The sequence below is a fragment of the Setaria viridis genome, chromosome 7 (assembly GCF_005286985.2).
Source record: "Setaria viridis chromosome 7, Setaria_viridis_v4.0, whole genome shotgun sequence".
NCBI lineage: Eukaryota > Viridiplantae > Streptophyta > Magnoliopsida > Poales > Poaceae > Setaria > Setaria viridis.
In genome coordinates, this window is record NC_048269.2 from 19,230,277 (window position 1) to 19,249,553 (window position 19,277).

The following is a 19,277-nucleotide window of genomic DNA, read 5'->3' on the forward strand; positions in this document are numbered from 1 at the left end:
CGAAGGACCCATCAGCATGGAACTTATGTTGGAAGATCCACTTGCCCAACATGACATTGGCACCGAGCGGCCGCGGGACGAGGCGTTAGGTGTCGTTGTTGATGAGGGTCTAGAACTCGTTGACCATGGCAGCACGCCAGTTGGCGTTAGCCAAAGCACTGCGATAGTTCGCCGGAATCGGAGAGGGTGAAGAAGAAGTCGAGGCTGTCAGGCCGTGGTAATGGCGCTGCTGGAGTGCCCCAGTCACAGACCGAGTGACCGGTCGGAGCGCTCGCCGATGCAGTCAGGGCGTGCGCCTGGCCGATCGGAGCGTGCGCCGGTGCGGTCGGGGTGCTCGCCCGACCGATCGGAGCACTCACCGGTGCGGTCGGGGCAGTCGGGAGCGCTGCGGTCGCGGTCGGAGCAGTCGGGGGCGCAACCGCGTGTGCCGCGGTCGCGGTCGAAGCACGGTGGAAAGCGGCGACCTGCCCGCAGACGGAGCGGGGTACACGATCGGCCCGTGGAACTGGATGGCGGGGTCGTCGTTGGTGTGTTCCTGCAAAAACAACTGGTGAGGGCCGCGCCTGCTCAATGTCTGGCGACAGAGTGACCGAGGTGGAAGCAGGAACATCGAAGGGGCTCGACAAAAGGAAGTTGAGCTGCGATGGGTGAGTAGGATGGGAGAAGAAGGGAAAGACGGACTCGTTGAAGACAACATGGCGAGAGATGATGACTTGACTGGTGGACAAGTCAAGGCATCGGTACCTCTTGTGAGAGGAGGGATAACCGAGGAAGACACATGATGCTAAGCGAGGAGCAAGCTTGCGGCACGCCATGGATGAAAGGTTGGGGTAGCAAAGACAACTGAAGACACGCAAGTGAGAGTACTCGGGAGGCTGGGAGTAAAGGAGGCGGTAGGGGATGGCATTCTGAATGGCAGAACAGGGGTGCCGGTTCAGAAGATAGGTGGTGGTGGTGAGCACCTCGGCCCAGTATGGGGTGACCATGGAGGCGTGAATGAGCAAGGTGTGAGTCACGTTATTAAAGGTGCATAGGACGTGCTCGACTTTCCTATTTTGAGGAGAAGTGTAGGGACATAAGAGGTGCAAGTGGATACCCTGAGAAATCAAAAAAAAAGTGAGAGTCTTATTGACAAACTTGGTCTCGATGTTGGCTTGGACGTGTCGAACAGGAAGACTAAACTGCGTGTGAGCATAGGCGCAGAAATCAGTGATGTGTGAGGCGACTTCAGACTTGTGAACTAGAGGAAACGTCCAACAAAAATGCGAGAAGAAGTCCAAAATGACTAGGTAGTAGTGATAACCAGAGATGCTAGCTACTTGAAAAGTCCAAACATCACGGTGAACTAACTCAAATGGAGCAAAACTGCGAGAGTTAGAATGTGAGAAAAGTAACCGTACATGTTTCCCTTACTGACTTGAATGACATAGAGTATGACTATCTTTATTACAAGCAATGGATGAAGTTTGTTTAAGTGTGGCGATGGCAGTAGGACTAGGATGACCATGACGGAGTGGAGGAGATGGCGAGGCCGGCGTGGGGTGCTACAAAGCTGGCTGCTAGAGGCATGGTGTAAAGATCGTCGGCGCTATTGCAGCAAAGAATCACGCGTCTGGTCGGAAAATCTTTGACAGAAAAACCAAAAGCTTCAAACTCTATGGTGCAGTTATTTTCCTTAGTAAACTGACGAATAGAAATCAGATTACGAATCAGAGAAGAAACAACAAGGATATTGTTAAGACGAAAGTGAGAGGTGGGGGTGATAAGGGTGGAGCTGCCACGACACGTGACGGAAGGGTGTGACCATTAGTGACAGTAATGTAGGAGTGAGAGGGAGGGAGTCGGGAAAGAAGAATACCATCCAAGGATGACATGTGGCCAGATGCACCTGAGTCAACCACCCAACCGCCGTTCTGCAGTGCCATCTGCTTCGGGTAGCAACCAGACCCGCCTGGTCCCAGCTTGACGCCTTAGTAGGCACCTGAACAGAAGCGTAGGCGGCATGGGCCTGCGGAGAGGGGCTGAGGAGACCAGGGGTGCCGACGCGCCAGCCCCCACCGCCCGACGGATGCTGACCTCCAACCTGCCGGAAGCCCGTGGTGCCGTAGGAGCCGACCCCTGGGCTGAAGCAGAACCACAGGCCGGTGGGTCGTGGGGGCCCGTCCCCATGAGAGCTGCCGCCGCCAGGGGGTGCTTGGAGGCTAGCGCTGCCCTTCTTCTGCCACTTCTTCTTGCCTCTACCACTGCTGCTACCGCCGCGGCCGCTACCGCGGCCACCGCGGCTACCACTACTGCTGCTGCCGCCGCCGCCAGTTTGGACAGAACCAGACGGCGGGCGACACCTGACCGTATAGCCGAAGGATGAAGATGAAGAGGAGGTCCTGGCAAGGAGGGTGGTGGAGTTGGAGATCTTCTCCTCGTTGGTGAGGTGAAGTTCCTTCAGGGCGAGCGCCTGGGCGAAGGATGGGAAGCCGGCGGTGAAGTTGACGATGTCGTTGGCGGTGTTGGAGAAGCACGGGTTGAGGTCGCGGAGGAGGTTCAGGACAAGATGGGAGTCCTGAATGGGATGGCTGACGTCGCGGAGGGCGTCGGCGAGGGTCTTCATGCGGATGCAATACTCGGCGATGGAGGAGTCGCCCTGTGTCATGGAGTGGAAGTCATGGCTGAGGAAGATCGCTCGGGACTACTTGTTGGCCCGAAAGAGGTCCTCGATGGCGAGTCAAAGATCTTGGACGGTCTGATCGTCGTCGATCATGGCAAGATCGAGGACGGAGTCATCAACGGAGATGAAGAACCGGGAGTGGACACAACAATCCACTTGATCCCAGTCGCGGTCCTAGGGACGGGGTGCCACCGTGCCATCGATGTGCAACTTGAGGCCGAATTTGCCGCACATGGACTTGAAGAAGGACGCCCATCTGGAGTAGGCGTTGGACTTCATCGTCAGCGTCATGGGGATGTGAGACTTGATGGAGATAGTGGCGTAGGGGTGGACGGCGGGTGGCGGCGCTGGGTACACGATGAAGCCACCGCCGCTGTTGCCGGGCTCATCGCCGGTAGGAGGAGATTAGGGCGCACCGCCAGAGGAGCCGCCGGTGCCAGGTGGCAGCACAGATGCACCACCGTTGGCAGCATGGGTCGGTCCAGGAGGCGGCATAGGAAGAGCAGCAGGAGCGGTGGTGTCGCTGGACACAGAGGAGTGGCGGGGGACATGGCGCACGACTGGGGGGAGGGAGCCAGTCGGGGCGGGGGAGCCGGTTGGGGAGGTGCAGCAGAGGGTGGGTGGCGGCGGCGTAGCAGGGGGCGCCGCCTAGGGTTGCGCGGAGTAGGGGGAAGGCGCAGGAAGAGGAGGCCCACGATCTAATCTCATGATACCATGTAGAGAAGTAGATGGGAAAACACCACACATCCTAATGGGGGGTGACCTATATATATATGGTCAATATGGCTTGGAGTATAAAGAATACATCAAGTATACAAGTAAAGGATAAATACATCCTAATATACACATATACTTCCTAATACCTACGAGCTGATCCCGGAAGCCGAGGAGGAGCCGTCTGCGGAAGTGAACCAGATCGAGGCTGCCCAAGAACCAAGTCAAGCTTCAAACAAGCCCCAGACTAACCTAGTACAAGAAGGCAAGCCCCGGAGCATAACCCTGGTTTCCAAATTATGCAATACTTATACCACTTATGTTTGTGCATTAAGTTCATAAGAGTTGTTTGAAACCTTAGTTGCATGAACCTAAGTACCTATGTTTGAATACTAGCATGATAAGTCGAGTAGTTGCTATGCTAAATAGGGACACGGTAAAAGTCGAGTGATTTTCTATCACTAGTGAGCTATAGGAGTTGCCTGTTTACTTATGTTGGAATCATAAGGTTGACGGGCGGGACTGGGCTATATGTTCTGAAATGGTGGATGCCCCACCTGTATAGGAGATGAATGTGCTAAGGTCGAACCATGTCAGTGATTGTGGTCAAGTGTTTGAAAGTACTAAACTCATACCGAGTATGGGATCGGAAAGCAGAGTACTTGATAGAATCGGGGCGTGGACATACTCCCCGCTCTCTCTAGAACCGGGCTCCCCTAATGCATCATGTGGGTACAAGTGCACGGTGACGTTCCGGCACCGCGGGGCCTTGTATCCAAGGGAAGTGGACCCTGTCCACGTGCTTGGGGATTGATGGGGACGGCTGACATGTGTGGACCTGGTGTGGTACGCATATGTCGTGGGTTTAGGTTCACCATGCAAGGTTAAGAAACTCGATTTGAATCGTTTGCCTCTCACAGTTTGGGACTGCTTGATCACTATACTGCACTGAGTAAGAAGTGGAACAAGTATGATGATAAATAATGATGCTTGAATTAAATTACTTATTTCATCATGCGTACTTAGAATAAGTGCTTACCTAGAATGGATAATCAACTAGAACCTAATGCTAAAAATTGAAAGTAAGGATCTACTTTAAATGCTTTTGGCAAAACCAACCCCTCAGCCAAAAAGCCTTGCATGTCTAGAAGTCGGTGGAGTAGTCACCACCTGTCGGGTAAATCTTTCTGAGTATTAGTATACTCAGCCTTGCTTGTGGCTTTGTTTTCAAGTTTGGATGTTAATGACTTGGTTGCCAATTTGACTTGGCCGACCCAGCTCCCTCCGTGTTGGACGGTCGAGTAGGACCCGTCCTCGGACGGCGAGGAACGTGGTGATTGATGCCATGGCAGGCTTCGCTGTGGTATCCTGTATCGACGTTAGACTACCATTTTTATTCCGCTGCTTGAACTTTGAAAACTTTACTTTTACTTTTATGCATTTGAACTTCTAATTTGTAATAACTGAATTTGGGACCTGTAATAATTTTCTGGATTGTTGTAATATCTGGACTCACCTTCGTGTGAGTATGCTTTGTTTCGATCCGAGACAAGTGGTTTATCAGGTGAAACCCAACAGACTACTATTTTAATTCGATTAAAGTGACCATTCGCATTTGAAGCGAGGTTGAGTACACTTTAGCCGGATTAATTTGGATGGTTCTGCCACACTGGAACACATAATAAAAGTTACAACTACAATTTTTAGTGTTATATAATGTTTCTCCGTATTAATATTTAGGCGTGAGAGTTATCAAGATAGAAAGGCCTAGAGTAAAAAAAGTAATAAACACGTGTCTGATATATACAAGAAGAAGAAATGACTACAAATGGTTCGAATCATTCTCACTATTTTTTCTTCTGGCAATGCCAATTGCATAGCCAGCTAAAGGAAATTGCACAGCCGGCTAACAACGTAATAGTAATGTATTTAAATAGTTTTATTACACAAAGAAATACAGTTATTTCTTTTGACACTGCCACCACTATCAAATAAAAAAATAATAAGAAAAAAAACATGTGGAATGATATTAAGGGACTATTTAGGAGGACTGGGTCAAGTCAAAGGGAAATAAAACAGCTAAAGAGATTTTCTCCGAGTCACAAACACAGTTATCCCGAACTAAAAATAAGATTAATTATACAAAAAATTATTATTCTCTTCCGATAATAAGATGCTAAATCAACAACAAAATTCCTTTGAGGCCACAATCTGCAATCCACACTACGGATTAGGGTAGCAAAAAGGTTACAAATCGTCTAGCCTACTAATTCGACTATATTTTTTTGTTTATATATACTACGGGAAAAACAAAAAACAATCCTCAACTAATCTCCTAAGGCTGCACTATTATTGCGACTCTGCTTCCCGCCATCACTCTAACGAAACAGAGTAGCGGCGGCATCAGAGCCCGAAGACGGCGGCGACGTCCCAATACTCCACGAGTCGAGGAACCGCCCGTTGGCGTCGCCGCCGAAGATCCCGTCCATAATGCCGCTGGGCTCGCCCCCTTCCAGGATCCTGGAGTACTCGAGGTAGTCGGCCATGTCGTCGCCGGCGGCCTGCGACTCGAGCAGCGCGGCCGGCGGCCCCGCGCTGGCCGCGGCGGAGGCCGCCTCGGCGTCCCTGGCCCGTCGCGCGGCCGCGTCCTCAGGGAAGTTGAGCCTGGCGCGGCTGCCGCGGAAGCGGAGCGCGGCGGCGTCGTAGGCGCGCGCGGCGTCCTCGGCGGTGGCGAAGGTGCCGAGCCACACCCGCGCCGCCTTCTGCGGGTCCCGGATCTCCGCCGCCCACTTCCCCCACGGCCGCCGCCTCACGCCGCGGTACTTCCTCGCCGGCGCCTGCGCCGCAGTCCCTTGCCCCGCCACCCCGGTGAGCTGCTCTTGACCATGGCCGGCGGCGCTGCTGCCGCTGTCGTCCGCGTGGCGCCACGGCACGACGATCGCCGGCGCGGGGCGCGGCGGCCCGCGGCCGCTGGCGACGACGTGCGTGAGCGCTGACACGATCGCCGCCGTCTCCACCGCCTGCGCGTGCTCCGAGGACACCATCGGCGGCGGCGTCGGCGCCACCATTGCTCTAACCCACATCACGGACGCACGACGATCCCTATTTGGCTATTTATACAAATCTTCCTTATCCTCCCAGAAAAAGAAGATCTGTTGCCGCGTCGCCAAATCCGCAGCCCTCGCCGCCGATCACCGCGATTAGGATTTAAGAATATTTCAGCCGCAACGCAGGCATCAGGAATTGAAGAAGCAAACTTGGATTAGGCCAGGGTGCGGCACGAACACCGACGCATGCAAGGCAAGGTCCGTTAATTTCTCTCGAAGCTACCTCTATCTTTCATATATATAAGAAACAAAAAGATCAGCGAGCGAGCCGACTTGGGCAGACGCTTGTCTTGGCGACTAAGCAAGGACGCGATGATCTGCAGCACGCTGTCAGCGCGAACTCGGTTGTTGAGGTTCGCTTGGAGTCTTCTTCCTCGCCGGGAAGAAACCTCAGACCGAACAAAGAAATCTTTTGGATGGATGCGTTCATGGCGGGCATCGATGGGGGTGTCCTGTCTCCTCCGCGGACGAGGGCCCATGACTCGAGTTTGACCGTCTAGAAGACGCAAGGAGACGAAGGCAAAGATACCTATGTTGCTTAGTCGGCTGCGGATGACACTGACACTTGATAGGCTCACCTCTCGAGGAGGCAAAATCTCTGAGTTTTTTCGAATTTTTAAACAGAAGAAAAGGAAATGTTCTCCTGGTCTTCAACATAGTTTATTGTTTTTTCTTTACTGGTGACGTTAGAATGCTTACGTAAGCTCTCCTTTTTCTACCCTTTTTGTCCTTGCCTTTTTTAGTTCGAGGAGTGTGTACACGTGGGTGGTTGCATGGCTTGCTAGGTGGCCTCCACATAGGGTGTCTGAGGTTATTCATACTCCTCAACTTCTATTTCCATACTCTAAAAATAATATTCTATCATAATCATCAAAATTCTCTACTCTATATTTATTTCTTCCACACTTGTGTTATCTTTATCCCATACTCTATACTAACTACTCCATATTTTATTCCCCTTCTTTTCTCTTCCTCTCTCTTCCCAACTCTCTCTCACTTCACGCGGAACCTCAGGAAGCGGATAGCGAGCGGCACGCGCGTCCTCCCGGAGACCGCTACCGTAGCGGGTAGCGGTACTGGAGGCCTGTTTAGCGGCGCGAGGTTCGGACAGCCTGACAATGACAATTTTTTTTTGAGCAAGGACAGTGACATGGTTAATCACATGGTTGTGTTTGTGTCTGTTTTTTTTTTACAACGGAAGCCGTGTGGATTGGGAAGAAAGGCCGGGAATTGGCCCGAAGAGGAAAATCGGGCCGTGCGAAGAGAAGGGCGCCATTGGGCCGAAGAGAGATTTTTCTCCTTCGCGTTAGCCAGCCACAGTAGGACGGCCCAACCGGAAGATAGCAGGCCCATCAGTCCATACCCCTACCCTTTCTTCCCAAACCAAGGAGCGGCGCTGACGCCAGACGGAATCGCCGGTTCATCTCCGAGGTCCAACGCCGCCGCGCCCGGTCCTGGGAGCTCTGGGAGGTGCGGGCTCGCCGCAGGAAGTAGGCTGGGCGGCCGCCGTAACTCCCCCTGTTGGTCGGTCCGCCACTCCGCCGCCAAGTTCTTGGTACGCCGCCCTGCCTCGCTTCTCCGGGATTCCTGAAGACCCCTTCCTTCAGTTTCTCTTTGTTGTAAGGAACTAAGGATTCATCAATTCGACGCTCTTGAATGCTAATTTCACCCCGAATTGATCAAATACTCTTTTCTTTTCTTTTTCAGACCATCGTATTGCTGACCTGCCTCACACAGTCCACGAGCTAGCGCTTCTAATGGTGTTTCTACTGCTCAGTGCTCATTTCAATTTTCTAAGCGAGGCTGTCCCGAAGCAATGTGCTTTTATTATCTGTTTTGATGTGTATACTGACCTTGTCAAATTATATGGCTTGTAGGAGGAAGAACAAATAGAGGCGCCGTCCTACATCCACATTGAGAGCAACGATTTCTCCTACAGAAGGTGCGCAGTTTTTCCTTAGTTTTTTGCCAGTCTGTCCACGTTGGTTTGAAGTTTGATGAGATTGGTAGGCACTTTGGCTGTCTTCTTTATTTGCTATGCAAATCTTATACTTTCTGTGTTACCTTTTGGAGGCACAAGAGGCAGAAAGAGGAGGACATAGCTGTTTGCGAGTGCCAGTATGATATCTTGGATCCAGAGAGTCCATGTGGAGATCGGTGCTTGAATTTCTTGACTAACACGGAGTGCACGCCTGGCTATTGCCACTGTGGTGTGTACTGCAAAAACCAGGTAGATTTTGTTGTCCTGGCATCAATGCTACCGTTGCAATGTCATCTGGAAATTGATGCGTTTGTTGTTTCGAATTTTATCAGTATTTTTCATGGGTGTGTCTGCTTGACTAGGCTCCTGCAAAGAGAAAGCAGATGGTGTCAACATAGGGTGCCTTAATGTATATTCTGATTGTTGGTAGTATAATTTAGCAGTAAGTCAAATATATGTCACTTGATTTTAAACTTCCGTGGTATGTGATTTCCCTTTGAATTCGCTGGCTTCCAATACCACATTAGACATATTGATTCAATTTTGACCTTTGAAATGCCCCAAACCCTTCTGGCATCAAAACATATTCCCAGTACCAAACCTTGTGGCATCAAAACACACGGATTTTGGAATATAATTCTAATTTCAGACATTGCGGACCCACCCTTCTGCCAAAGACTAGGGCCAAAAACTAAGGGCATAAAACTACCTATGCTAGCCACTACGCTGAGAAATAGCAAGAGTAAAGGACAAATTCGCAATGATATGATAATTGAACTCCATGTTTCGGTTTATATTGCTTCATGTTTTAGTGGTGGAGCAGGTTCAATTGTGCCACCGAAGCATGAGCAAAATAAGAAAACAATGTCACTTCTCTTCATCTTGTAATCCTATTAAAGATGCAACAAAATAGATTTCATATTATACTTAATGTCTAAAATCAAAATCAATGTGGTAGCTCCTGATGAATGTGAATATAGCCGCAAGTGAAAATTACCTAACAAGATCAAGATGCTGGGCTGCTTGTACCTTGCTTCTTCTTGGGCGGCACAGTTGCTTAGGCAGTCAAGTGCTCAGCGAAGGAAGGGGTGGGTGAGGTCAAGGCACAAGGAGCCCCAAAGGAGAGGACTGGATGACTGAGCTACCAAGTGAATGAAGCTAGAATTGCCGTTCCATCCGTCGAACTGGGAGGAGAAAGCTTGGGAGCAGCGCTGAAAGAACCAGGCGACCAGCAATGGATCATGGATGGTGCAGGCAGCAGGCATGTAGCTGCGCAGGCGAGCTGGCAAGGGTGAGGTTGCAAATAGACCGTCTGCCAATGGGGTTGTCGGTTTGCTCCTGGTAGTGCCCTTTGCCAGCTAGGGTTGGCATTTTGGAATCCCTGGCAGCAATGACGGCCTCTGCTCAATGCGAAGGAATGAAAAAGAAAGTGGACAAGAGTGATGCAAGAGCCGAGCGTCCGTGCCTTGGGGTTGGTACCGATTGGTTAGGAATGGGCTAGACTGTTAACTGGGCTGCTGGAGTATGATTTACAGCCAGGAAGACTAGGGCCATTAGTTTGGACGTGATTGATTAGGTAATCACTTGCTATTGGGCTGAAGACTTCGGTCGTGGCCCATTGGCCCTACTGGCTTGTTCGCCCCTGATTCCAAAACTCCAGGCCCGGTTATAGGGAATCAAAATCCAAATAGGGTGCTAAAGTGAAAAGCTGGGATATAGTGATTCCTTTTTGTGGTCATGCACTGCATCAACTACCGATCCCTGCATGTGTTTTTTGCAACATGATGAATAATGGTTAATTTCTAGTAACTGTGTCAATTTTCTATATGAATTCATTTTTTTTCCTAAAAGTAATCAGATTCTAGGATACCTTGTTTGTTGCTTATTCCATTACAGTGTAATGATAGTAATGCTGACACTTAATTAATCTTTCTGTTGGTAGCGGTTTCAAAAATGTCAATATGCTAGGACAAGGCTGGTAAAGACTGAAGGACGTGGATGGGGTCTTGTGGCAGATGAGAATATAATGGTGACTGAATTATATTATGTTTTTCTTACACCTTCCAATTTACTCAAGTATATATGATTAAGTAAGTTGGAATTAAAATTTATTTAGGCTGGTCAATTTGTTATCGAATACTGTGGAGAAGTAATATCATGGAAGGAGGCCAAACGGAGATCTCAAGCTTATGAAACCCAAGGTCTGCAGATTCTCTCCTTCCAATATTTGAATTGTGGAACCTTTTAGCTAGCTATAACACGTGTCTACTGTAAATTTTAGGTTTAAAGGACGCTTATATCATTTACCTCAATGCTGATGAGTCTATTGATGCAACAAGAAAAGGGAGTCTTGCCAGATTTATCAACCATTCATGGTAATTTTATGGCAAACACACAATATGTTTCTTTATTCTTATTTCTTGTGTGCATGATTTGATCTTGGAAATTTCTGTCATTGAATTTTAAGCGAATAAGTCTAATAGTTTGTTGTTGAAGCATACAGCCAACCGAATTGTGAGACAAGGAAATGGAACGTCCTTGGGGAAGTAAGAGTTGGAATATTTGCAAAGCAAGACATTCCTTTTGGAACGGAATTATTGTATGACTACAACTTTGAGTGGTTTGGTGGTGTGATGGTACGGTGCCTCTGTGGAGCTGGCAGCTGTTCTGGATTTCTTGGGGCTAAATCACGTGGTTTCCAGGTGAGTGAACAAATTATGCTGTATATGTATCTTCCGAGCTGAAGATAAGCGCATGTGTATCTCATGATTGACACTAGGATTCGACAGAAGGAACTAACTATCCTTTTTTTGACCATTCAATTGTTCATGCACATTGTGTAGCTGTTATGCCAATTCTCTCCATTTATTTTTGACTTTTTTTTCTCGAACACGTAGGAGAGCTGCGTATCAATATATTATGAAGAAAAAGGGTGTAGAAACCCAAACAGCAATACACAGGTTTAGGAACCTGTACCGCACCACAAACTCACACTGCTACACTCGCCTTTTAAACTGACAGAACAGGACCCGACCTTGACCAGAAACCTAAACAGACAATGGCACTAGAGCGAGGATGTGACATTTTTTTTTTGACTGATTGCAGAATGGTTGATTGTCCTTCAGATTATTGAACTTGCTCATGCTTTGGCATAACTTTGAATCTTTGTGCAACTGTGCTATCTATTATTTCTCAGAAGATTGGTCACTGTTGCATTTCCTTGTAAGCTGATATTAGAAATGTCCAATACGTGCCTAACCTATGCTTTGTTGATTGGTATGTTGCAGGAGGCCACGTACCTGTGGGAAGATGATGATGACAGGTTGGTTGCACTTATTTATTACTTATGGTAGCCTCTGTACAATATAATAGGTGATATAGCTGTTTTCACAATTTGATTGATATGGCCTGATGAGATACTTCAGTTTTACCCACCAAGTCAATTTCTAAATTTAGGTTTACTTGAATGATTGCTGAAAGAAGTTTAATTTTCTTGTCCCTAAAAGTTGAGTAGTTTTGTTTAGTAAAATAATTTTCAATGTTGGTTAAGGTTAATAGGAAGAATGACAGAAATTATTAAATGGTATGTATAGCTTCATGACTTTTGAATAATTCATGTCTTAATCATAGAAAACTAAAAAACTTATCCTGGTGACCTCAACCGTGAATTTTGTTAAAACAGGTCTTGATACTTTTAAACTGTCCATGTCTTGGTTTATCATCACAGGAAAAAAATATATCTAGGGAAAAAGATACTTTTAAACAATGCTACATCATGTCTTCTTTATCATCACAGGAAAAAGTACAGATACTGTCTAATGATAACTATGCTTGCTCTGGTGACTAGATCTAACTTATCCTGACTAGTAAAATCTTTTATTACGTGAAGTGCTGAAATGCTGATGGATGCAATGATTTGGAGTGCTAAAAATGCAGCAACTTCTGTTTTAATTGGCAGGTTTTCTGTTGAGAATATCCCTCTTTATGATTCTGCTGATGACGAACCTACAAGCATCAATAAGGAGATCCTCCTAGGAAATGATGGGCCAATTGCTCCATACGTCAACAGCAACACAGTACAGAACACTGAGAACCGTGGGACTGCAAGCACAAATGAATTTGCACCAACTATTGCTGAACAATTTACTGCAAGCTCAAATGAATTAGCACCGATGGCTGTTGAAGCATCGGCTGGAAATTCAAATGAATTCACACCCATGACTATTGAACCATTGAATGCTATTCCAATGGTAGCTCATTTTGTCGAGAATGGATTGACTGAATATAGTGCACAAGATGCTCATGTCGCTCCTCAAAATTCAGTGCCGGAAGCAGCAAATCACCAGAACCAAATTGAATCACAAAACAACAGCAACCATTCAGCATTGGTCCCTGTAAAGTCCATACCCAAGCGCCGTGGTAGGAAACCTAAACGTGTTCTGCTTAAGCAACTGGATATTCCAGATATTTGCGATCGGCTAGCATCATCTGTGGTGCGTGAAGAAATACTGTACTGTGAGGTAAATATATAGTAAACTAACTTCTCTTTAGGAAAGTGTAGCGGAAAAATGTGAATTCAATGTGCTTACAGCCTTTGGTCAAACAATATTGCAGGAAGTGAAGAATCAGGCTGCTTCTGACATAGATGCCCTGTATGACGAGATAAGGCCAGCGATTGAAGAGCATGAAAGAGATAGCCAAGACAGTGTGTCCACAAGCCTTGCGGAGCAGTGGATCGAGGCCAGCTGCTGCAAGTACAAAGCTGATTTCGATCTGTATGCAGCAATCATCAAGAATATAGCTTCCACGCCACTAAGATCGAAGGAGGACGTGGCCCCGAGAGAACAAAACGGTGTGAAGTACTTGGAAAACGGATCATGATTTAGCTAGAAGCGTGAATTCTTAGTGAGCTCGCCCTGATGTAGGTGAGGTTTTTAGATTTCTTTTTTTGGTTCGATTGATCTTATTTAGGTAGAGAAACGTTATAAAGCCACAATTAATAATGTGGAATGAGTTGAATACACAACGGGTCTTTAAACTGTTATTATCGGATTTTCAGCTTAGGTTCATAAACGTTCAAAGTGAGCATTTAGGGCCTTAAAGGTTCATTCGAGTTCACTTTACGTCTTGGAACAAACTACTTATTTTAGGGATCTAGATGCTCACTTTGAGAGTCCATGCACCTTGGTGAGAATTCGAAAAATGTTTGAGAACCCATGTTCTGTCTAAAGTTGTGGCTTATTTTTAGATGCAAATGAATGCTGCACATTCATGAGTATTCCTTTCAGCCCAAGCTTTTAGCAGGACCTCTTCCCTTAAGGGCAATTGAGGGCGCTTTTACAAGTATACAATTTGTGCATTTGCAGCACAGACGAATGTGCCTAGGGCATGTCCGAGTTCACTCTCCCATGCCGGGCATGCTCTGGTCCTATTTCACTCTCATCATCTGCAAAAGCCATGGCTAAGAAACGTTAATAGCAATTTGTTCACCACGTTTTAGACCACAAACTGTGATTACGAAGGATCGGAACTTCGAAGTCCCAATATGCTCCTTTCAGTTAAATTTCCTATATACGAAAACGTTTATTTAAATGTTTCCGTCGCTGGTTGATTTTCATCCGAAGGAGGACGGACGTGGGCCCCGCATGTAAGCCGAGACCAAAAGGCGTCTTCTCGCTGTACACGTAAACCCCTACGCCGAAGCCGAAGAAACTCTCCTCCCTCCTCTCGCAGCTGTTCGTGTCTTTCGCCAGACTCGTTGCGCCTCGCCGCCGGCGACCTCACCGCCAAGCCGAGGCCTCCCTCTTTCAACGGGAGTTCTCTCCTCTATGCAGGCGTAGCTGCCGTCCTCTTCGAACTCTGTTTTACTGGACTTGCGTTGCGTGGATCCATCTGGACCTGGATTAATTCGTTCCTCTGTTGTTGTTGGTAAGTAACCCTAGCTTTGCTTGGATGGACTGACTCCTCGGAGAGCTCTCCGCGTGTTGGTTTGCTGTGAGCGTGGGCAGCCGGACTCAAATCTTCCGTTCGCCCCCTGCCCAGTGTGCTGCGGATTTGTTAGCTGCGTGGTACCCTAGCAATGCTGGGCATCCATCCTTTGTTGATGGATTCGATTAAGTTCCTGTTATTCTCTCTTGTGTGCGCGAGGTCAATCTCAGTCGATTAGGACTTTGTGCCAACAGTTTAGTTTTCAACAAATTTTGGGATTCAACTGTAGCTCCCCATTGTTTTTCTTCCCTCGATGAAGGTAGGAACCCGTAGCTTTTTTAGGCGAAGGTAGCCCCCCATCATTGCTCACATTATGCATGTTCCCTTCCCAGTGCTATAGAGCTTTGAAATCTTTTAGAACTGGAGTGCTAGGTACCAGGTAATTTTTGCTGCTCTTAGGATAAGTTGATGTTGCACTTACTGTCTATTGGGCAGATGAGACGACTCTATGCAGTCTTGAAGAAGTTTCAGTTTGGGGAAACTGATGTCATTTTTTGACATACAACTGGACTTGTCAATTTTGCTAAAAATAACTGTTCAATATGCTCATTGATTCCTGTTACAAAGTGTTATACAAGAAGATGGAACTTGGCGATGAATAAATTGCATGTCGACATACCCCATATATGTTCTTTTTCTTTTTTCAATTTCTGCCTTGCTTGCTGTAGTAGGACATCAATGCCCAGGCTATGATTCCTTTACTTTCCTCTTGGCTTTTGCATAAGGAGTATCTTTGCTCAATTTCTATTTCTGGCTGCATCAATTGTTTTTCTCCTTTGATCATTTTGTATATTAACAAATTTGATGAAGACTATTTCTGTTGGTTCAGGTGAACAATCATGGGGAAGTTTATGCATGACAGTCCACTGGTATCTCATAGTGAAGTAAACAGGCGTCACTACAATCTTGCAGCCGTTGCTGTTGGCTTGGGACTAGGAGTTGCTGGCTTGTGCAAGGCATTGCATAGTGGTTTGTCCATACCATGGGTTTCTCCGAGGAATTTATTTTTGGGATCAGGGAGAGTATACTATGTTGGAGGTCTACGAAATCTTGGCAACAATTGCTTTCTTAATGTCATCCTGCAGGTAATTCTTTTATGCTCATATTGACTCTGCAATTTGATGTGCTTCATGTGTGCTGATCTGATATCCTGCTGGATTATTGCTAAATAAGATAACCTTTCCTTGGCAGGCACTTGCCAGCTGTGATAGTTTTGTTTCCTTTCTAGATAATTTGCTTGCAACTGATGGCTTACTACCTGAAGAAAAGGTCGAAAGAATGCCTCTTCTTCTTGCTCTAAGTTCTCTCTTGGAAGGTAATTGTTAATATGGACTGTTGAACTTTTTACCAACTTCGAGATCCCCACCATGAAATCTAGTCAACTCTAGATTCCACCACTGGTGGATGCATTCTCTTGCATACGGGGCACAGGAGCCCTTCCTTCTATATAAAGAATGACTGAATGGGACTTTTATTTTCGTTTTATTCTTCTGAAATTAGTCCTGTGCTACAAAATGTAAAAGTATGGCACTCTGTTATTCATGGCATTCACCATTTGGTTATAAACGATTTTTTGCTACTTGCACATAAATTGGTATTATTTGCATGTTGCAGACTTGAGCATAGTTCGAGATGAAAGAATTGTGTTGAATCCACAAGGAGTAATGCATGCTTTGAGTTTCTATGTTAGTCACTTCAATTTGACCAGACAGCAGGCATGATATTTACTTCTGTATCTTCTTTAGATATTATATTTTTGTATTAGACATGCAGTCATCATGAGAATTAATTTTTCCTCATAGGATGCTTCGGAAGCTTTTCTTCATCTTTTGATCTCACTGCGGGATGAATTTTCCCATTGTTATGTACCACATAGGAGTTCTCTGGCAGACATCACTCTGTCTCACTCTAAAGTATATAGGCAAAGGGAAGGTAACGAGCCTGAATGCAAGCGCTGGAAACAAAATCTGTTTGGCCCCTTTGATGGGACAATTGGCAGCATATTGTCATGCAGAAACTGTTCATCTGTGGTAGACTCTTATGCTTCTTATTTAGTTGCTATTAAAGTGTGGCTTAAAAACCACCTACTGTTGTTTTTTTGTAGTTGAATACGTTTATTCCCTCTACCACTGTTATTGTCGGCATCACCTACCAGAGGAGGTGCTAGGGATAAAGCACCGAAGAGTTCAGTTAGTTGGCTTCAGCGGCAAGTCTTAGTTTGTTTCAGATTAGCATTGGATTAGATTTGGTTGTTATCAGGGTGTTGATTAGTTAAGGGACTCTAGCAAAGTTGTTGCGTCTGTACTCTGGGCTATTTATATGCGGCCGCAAATCAGAAAGAGGCAGGCAGAATTTATCTACTTCCTCATCTCCCTGTTCTCCGTTTCTCATCTACCTGCTGCTGTTGCCGTCTCGGTGACCCCCCTGCGTGCATCACAGGCAGGAAACCGACAGCCCAGCGGCCGGCAACCTCCCACAGCTACCCAATCCGTTCACTGCTGCACGTCCGTGACAACCACTATATATATAGACATTGACACGATCTCTAATGCAATACCCTTTTTCTAGCTATGTGCAGTAAATTTTATTGAAAAAATATCATTATTGAAGCAATTTTGATAAACAAGCTGCTGATGTTCTTTTTTTGTACTACCAATATCAATAAGTGTGTACATTTTAGCGGTTAACTTCAACATAAGCTCATTTTTTGTAACTTTTAATGTTCTGCCCTTGTTACATACACAGCTATCGTTGGACTTCCAGAATTTCCAATGCCTGCCTCTCTCACCAGTGCTTAATACAGATGGAGATGTTGTATGTCTGCGAGAACCTTCCTAAAGCTTCGTTACATGATTCAAGTTTTTTTTTATTCATTCGTTGTGTGTTTCATGCTCATTAATAGTACTTTTGTCCCTTCCAAATCCTATGGCATGACACTAGACCAATGGGTGTAGTTTGGTGGATTGCCTAAAGTACTTCACTGTGGTGGAGCATCTTGACAATTATCGCTGTGATCGGTGTTGGCATATTACTGCTGCCAAGTATCTATCTCTTAAATCAGAAGCTGATGAGGTAATTATGTTCTACTTGATGTCTTCTATTTATCAGTGCACTGAAAATTCTATGGTACCCATGTTTTTGTTATGAAATTTCACTTTGCTATGTTGGGCATAACAATTTTATTGGTAATTGTTACAGGAAAAAGTTACCAAACTTAACACCTGTGTCGACTCTGGCACTTGCAGTTGCAGGGGTATGTTCCCCCCAGAGGAAATACCATGTTCATCATCTTCACGAGCAACAAAGCAGTTGATTATCAGTCAATGTCCGAAGGTATCCACACTTGAAGCACTGATTGAGACTTGCATGAACTGCCCTAAAATTCCATAACACCTCCAATATTGATGTCCTCTTCCAGATTTTGTGCATTCATTTACTACGTGCTTCAGTCAGATTTGATGGTGAGCCCATCAAACATAAGGTAAGAGCCCTGCTAAATGTGAAACCAATTACTCTATCACGGAGTATAAATTGTTTACTGGATGAGTACTTTGATTGCAGGGACATATTTCTTTTCCTTTACTTCTCAATCTATCCCCATTTGCGGGAGGTGCATCAAGCACTGGGCTGGGGCCTGGACCTTTGGCAGTGAACATGCAAAGAGATGGCCAGCAAGCCCTCCATCTATATCGACAACTGAATATGCAGATAAGCCTAAATGTAATACCTACTGGAGGGAACTCAATTCATGTGTTTGGTTTTGTTTACTGTACTTTTAACATTTTGGTACCTGATCTCTGTATGAATATAGTTTGATCACATTTAAGTTGGGCGGTAACAATCTGACCACTTGTCAATTTCAGGCAAATGTTGATGTGGCCAGTAGTTCATCATCATCACCACAGCAGTCACCATCATCAAGGAGCAAGTTATATGGTCTTTCAGCTGTCGTGGAGCACTACGGGAAATGTGGAGGAGGGCACTATGCCGTTTACAGGAGAGTCGCATCAAATCCTGATCATGATGATCCAGGGCAACCTCTTGCAGGTCTAGCCAAGCGGTGGTTTTACATTTCAGATGGTCATGTATCAGAAGTTTCAGAGGATGATGTTTTGGCTGCGGAGGCCACCCTCCTTTTCTATGAAAGATTGTAGCAGCTTATTGAGTCGCGAACATACTCATCTTACAAAATTTAGAGCTATTTGTCATCAAGAGTTGATGCTTTTTTTTTTCACTCAAACGAGAGAATAAAAATTAGGCTTTCATTCTAAGCAAGCAATCCACAGATTGCGTGAATTTTGTTCCAGTGGTGATAAAACCTGTGAATCAATCGAGTTAACCTTTGTTTCATCTGGAACGGTGTTTCAGTAGTGGTTTCCTTTCACAAGAAGCATTGAAGGCCAAAACGCGGCTCCATTGTAAAGAGCCTTTTAATAAGAAAAAAACAGCAGCACCATATCTGTAGTTGTTTTCTTTCAGCAGCAGCAGTAAAGGCTAAATGAAGCTACAATTTAAAGAGCTTTAATAAGGCAAGCCAAATGCTGTTTCTGTGGTAGTAAAAGACAGGGTGATGTTTATCAGGCTGGACAACTGTATAATCAAGCCAAATGATAAGCAGCTGTATTTTTGGCATGGCTCTCCCTTTAATCTCTCCTTTTGTTAGCAGGCGTTTCAAAGAGCTGGAAAACCGCAACTCTGCTGCAAGGGATGTGTGTTTTGGCAGCCCTTTACACTTTGCAACCAAAGTTATTAGTGCTGCATGCAGGGATTTTTTAGCTGTTTCCCTTGTTACTTCCGAATATTTGGTGAGCCAGCTTGCAATCAA

General features: G+C 46.1%; 3 protein-coding genes across 7 annotated transcripts; 2 read left to right on the forward strand and 1 right to left on the reverse strand.

The window, feature by feature from the left end:
* Positions 1-5,498: 5,498 nt before the first annotated feature.
* On the reverse strand, positions 5,499-6,938 carry LOC117864704 (ethylene-responsive transcription factor CRF1). Its single transcript, XM_034748815.2, has one exon. The coding sequence runs from the start codon at positions 6,457-6,459 to the stop codon at positions 5,755-5,757; it is 705 nt and encodes a 234-aa protein (XP_034604706.1). The 5' UTR covers positions 6,460-6,938; the 3' UTR covers positions 5,499-5,754.
* An 827-nt stretch (positions 6,939-7,765) lies between these two features.
* On the forward strand, positions 7,766-13,742 carry LOC117863550 (histone-lysine N-methyltransferase ASHH1). Of its 2 annotated transcripts, none has more exons than XM_034747326.2 (11): positions 7,766-8,102; positions 8,191-8,243; positions 8,361-8,425; positions 8,557-8,713; positions 10,407-10,493; positions 10,581-10,665; positions 10,746-10,839; positions 10,968-11,166; positions 11,752-11,786; positions 12,423-12,984; positions 13,079-13,742. In XM_034747326.2, exons 2-11 carry the CDS (start codon positions 8,241-8,243, stop codon positions 13,343-13,345), a joined length of 1,554 nt encoding a protein of 517 aa, XP_034603217.1. In that variant the 5' UTR covers positions 7,766-8,102; positions 8,191-8,240; the 3' UTR covers positions 13,346-13,742. The 2 variants fall into 2 exon arrangements, with proteins under 2 accessions (XP_034603217.1, XP_034603216.1); XM_034747325.2 differs by having other exon boundaries at positions 7,782-8,038.
* On the forward strand, positions 13,269-18,802 carry LOC117863551 (ubiquitin carboxyl-terminal hydrolase 27). 4 transcript variants are annotated; one of them, XM_034747328.2, is made up of 11 exons: positions 13,269-13,389; positions 15,282-15,537; positions 15,644-15,767; positions 16,067-16,167; positions 16,255-16,482; positions 17,198-17,266; positions 17,393-17,524; positions 17,651-17,785; positions 17,871-17,933; positions 18,014-18,172; positions 18,316-18,802. In XM_034747328.2, exons 2-11 carry the CDS (start codon positions 15,292-15,294, stop codon positions 18,604-18,606), a joined length of 1,548 nt encoding a protein of 515 aa, XP_034603219.1. In that variant the 5' UTR covers positions 13,269-13,389; positions 15,282-15,291; the 3' UTR covers positions 18,607-18,802. The 4 variants fall into 4 exon arrangements, with proteins under 4 accessions (XP_034603219.1, XP_034603218.1, XP_034603220.1 ...); XM_034747327.2 differs by lacking the exon at positions 13,269-13,389 and adding an exon at positions 14,138-14,392; XM_034747329.2 differs by lacking the exons at positions 13,269-13,389; positions 16,255-16,482 and adding an exon at positions 14,138-14,392.
* The last annotated feature ends 475 nt before the right edge of the window (positions 18,803-19,277 follow it).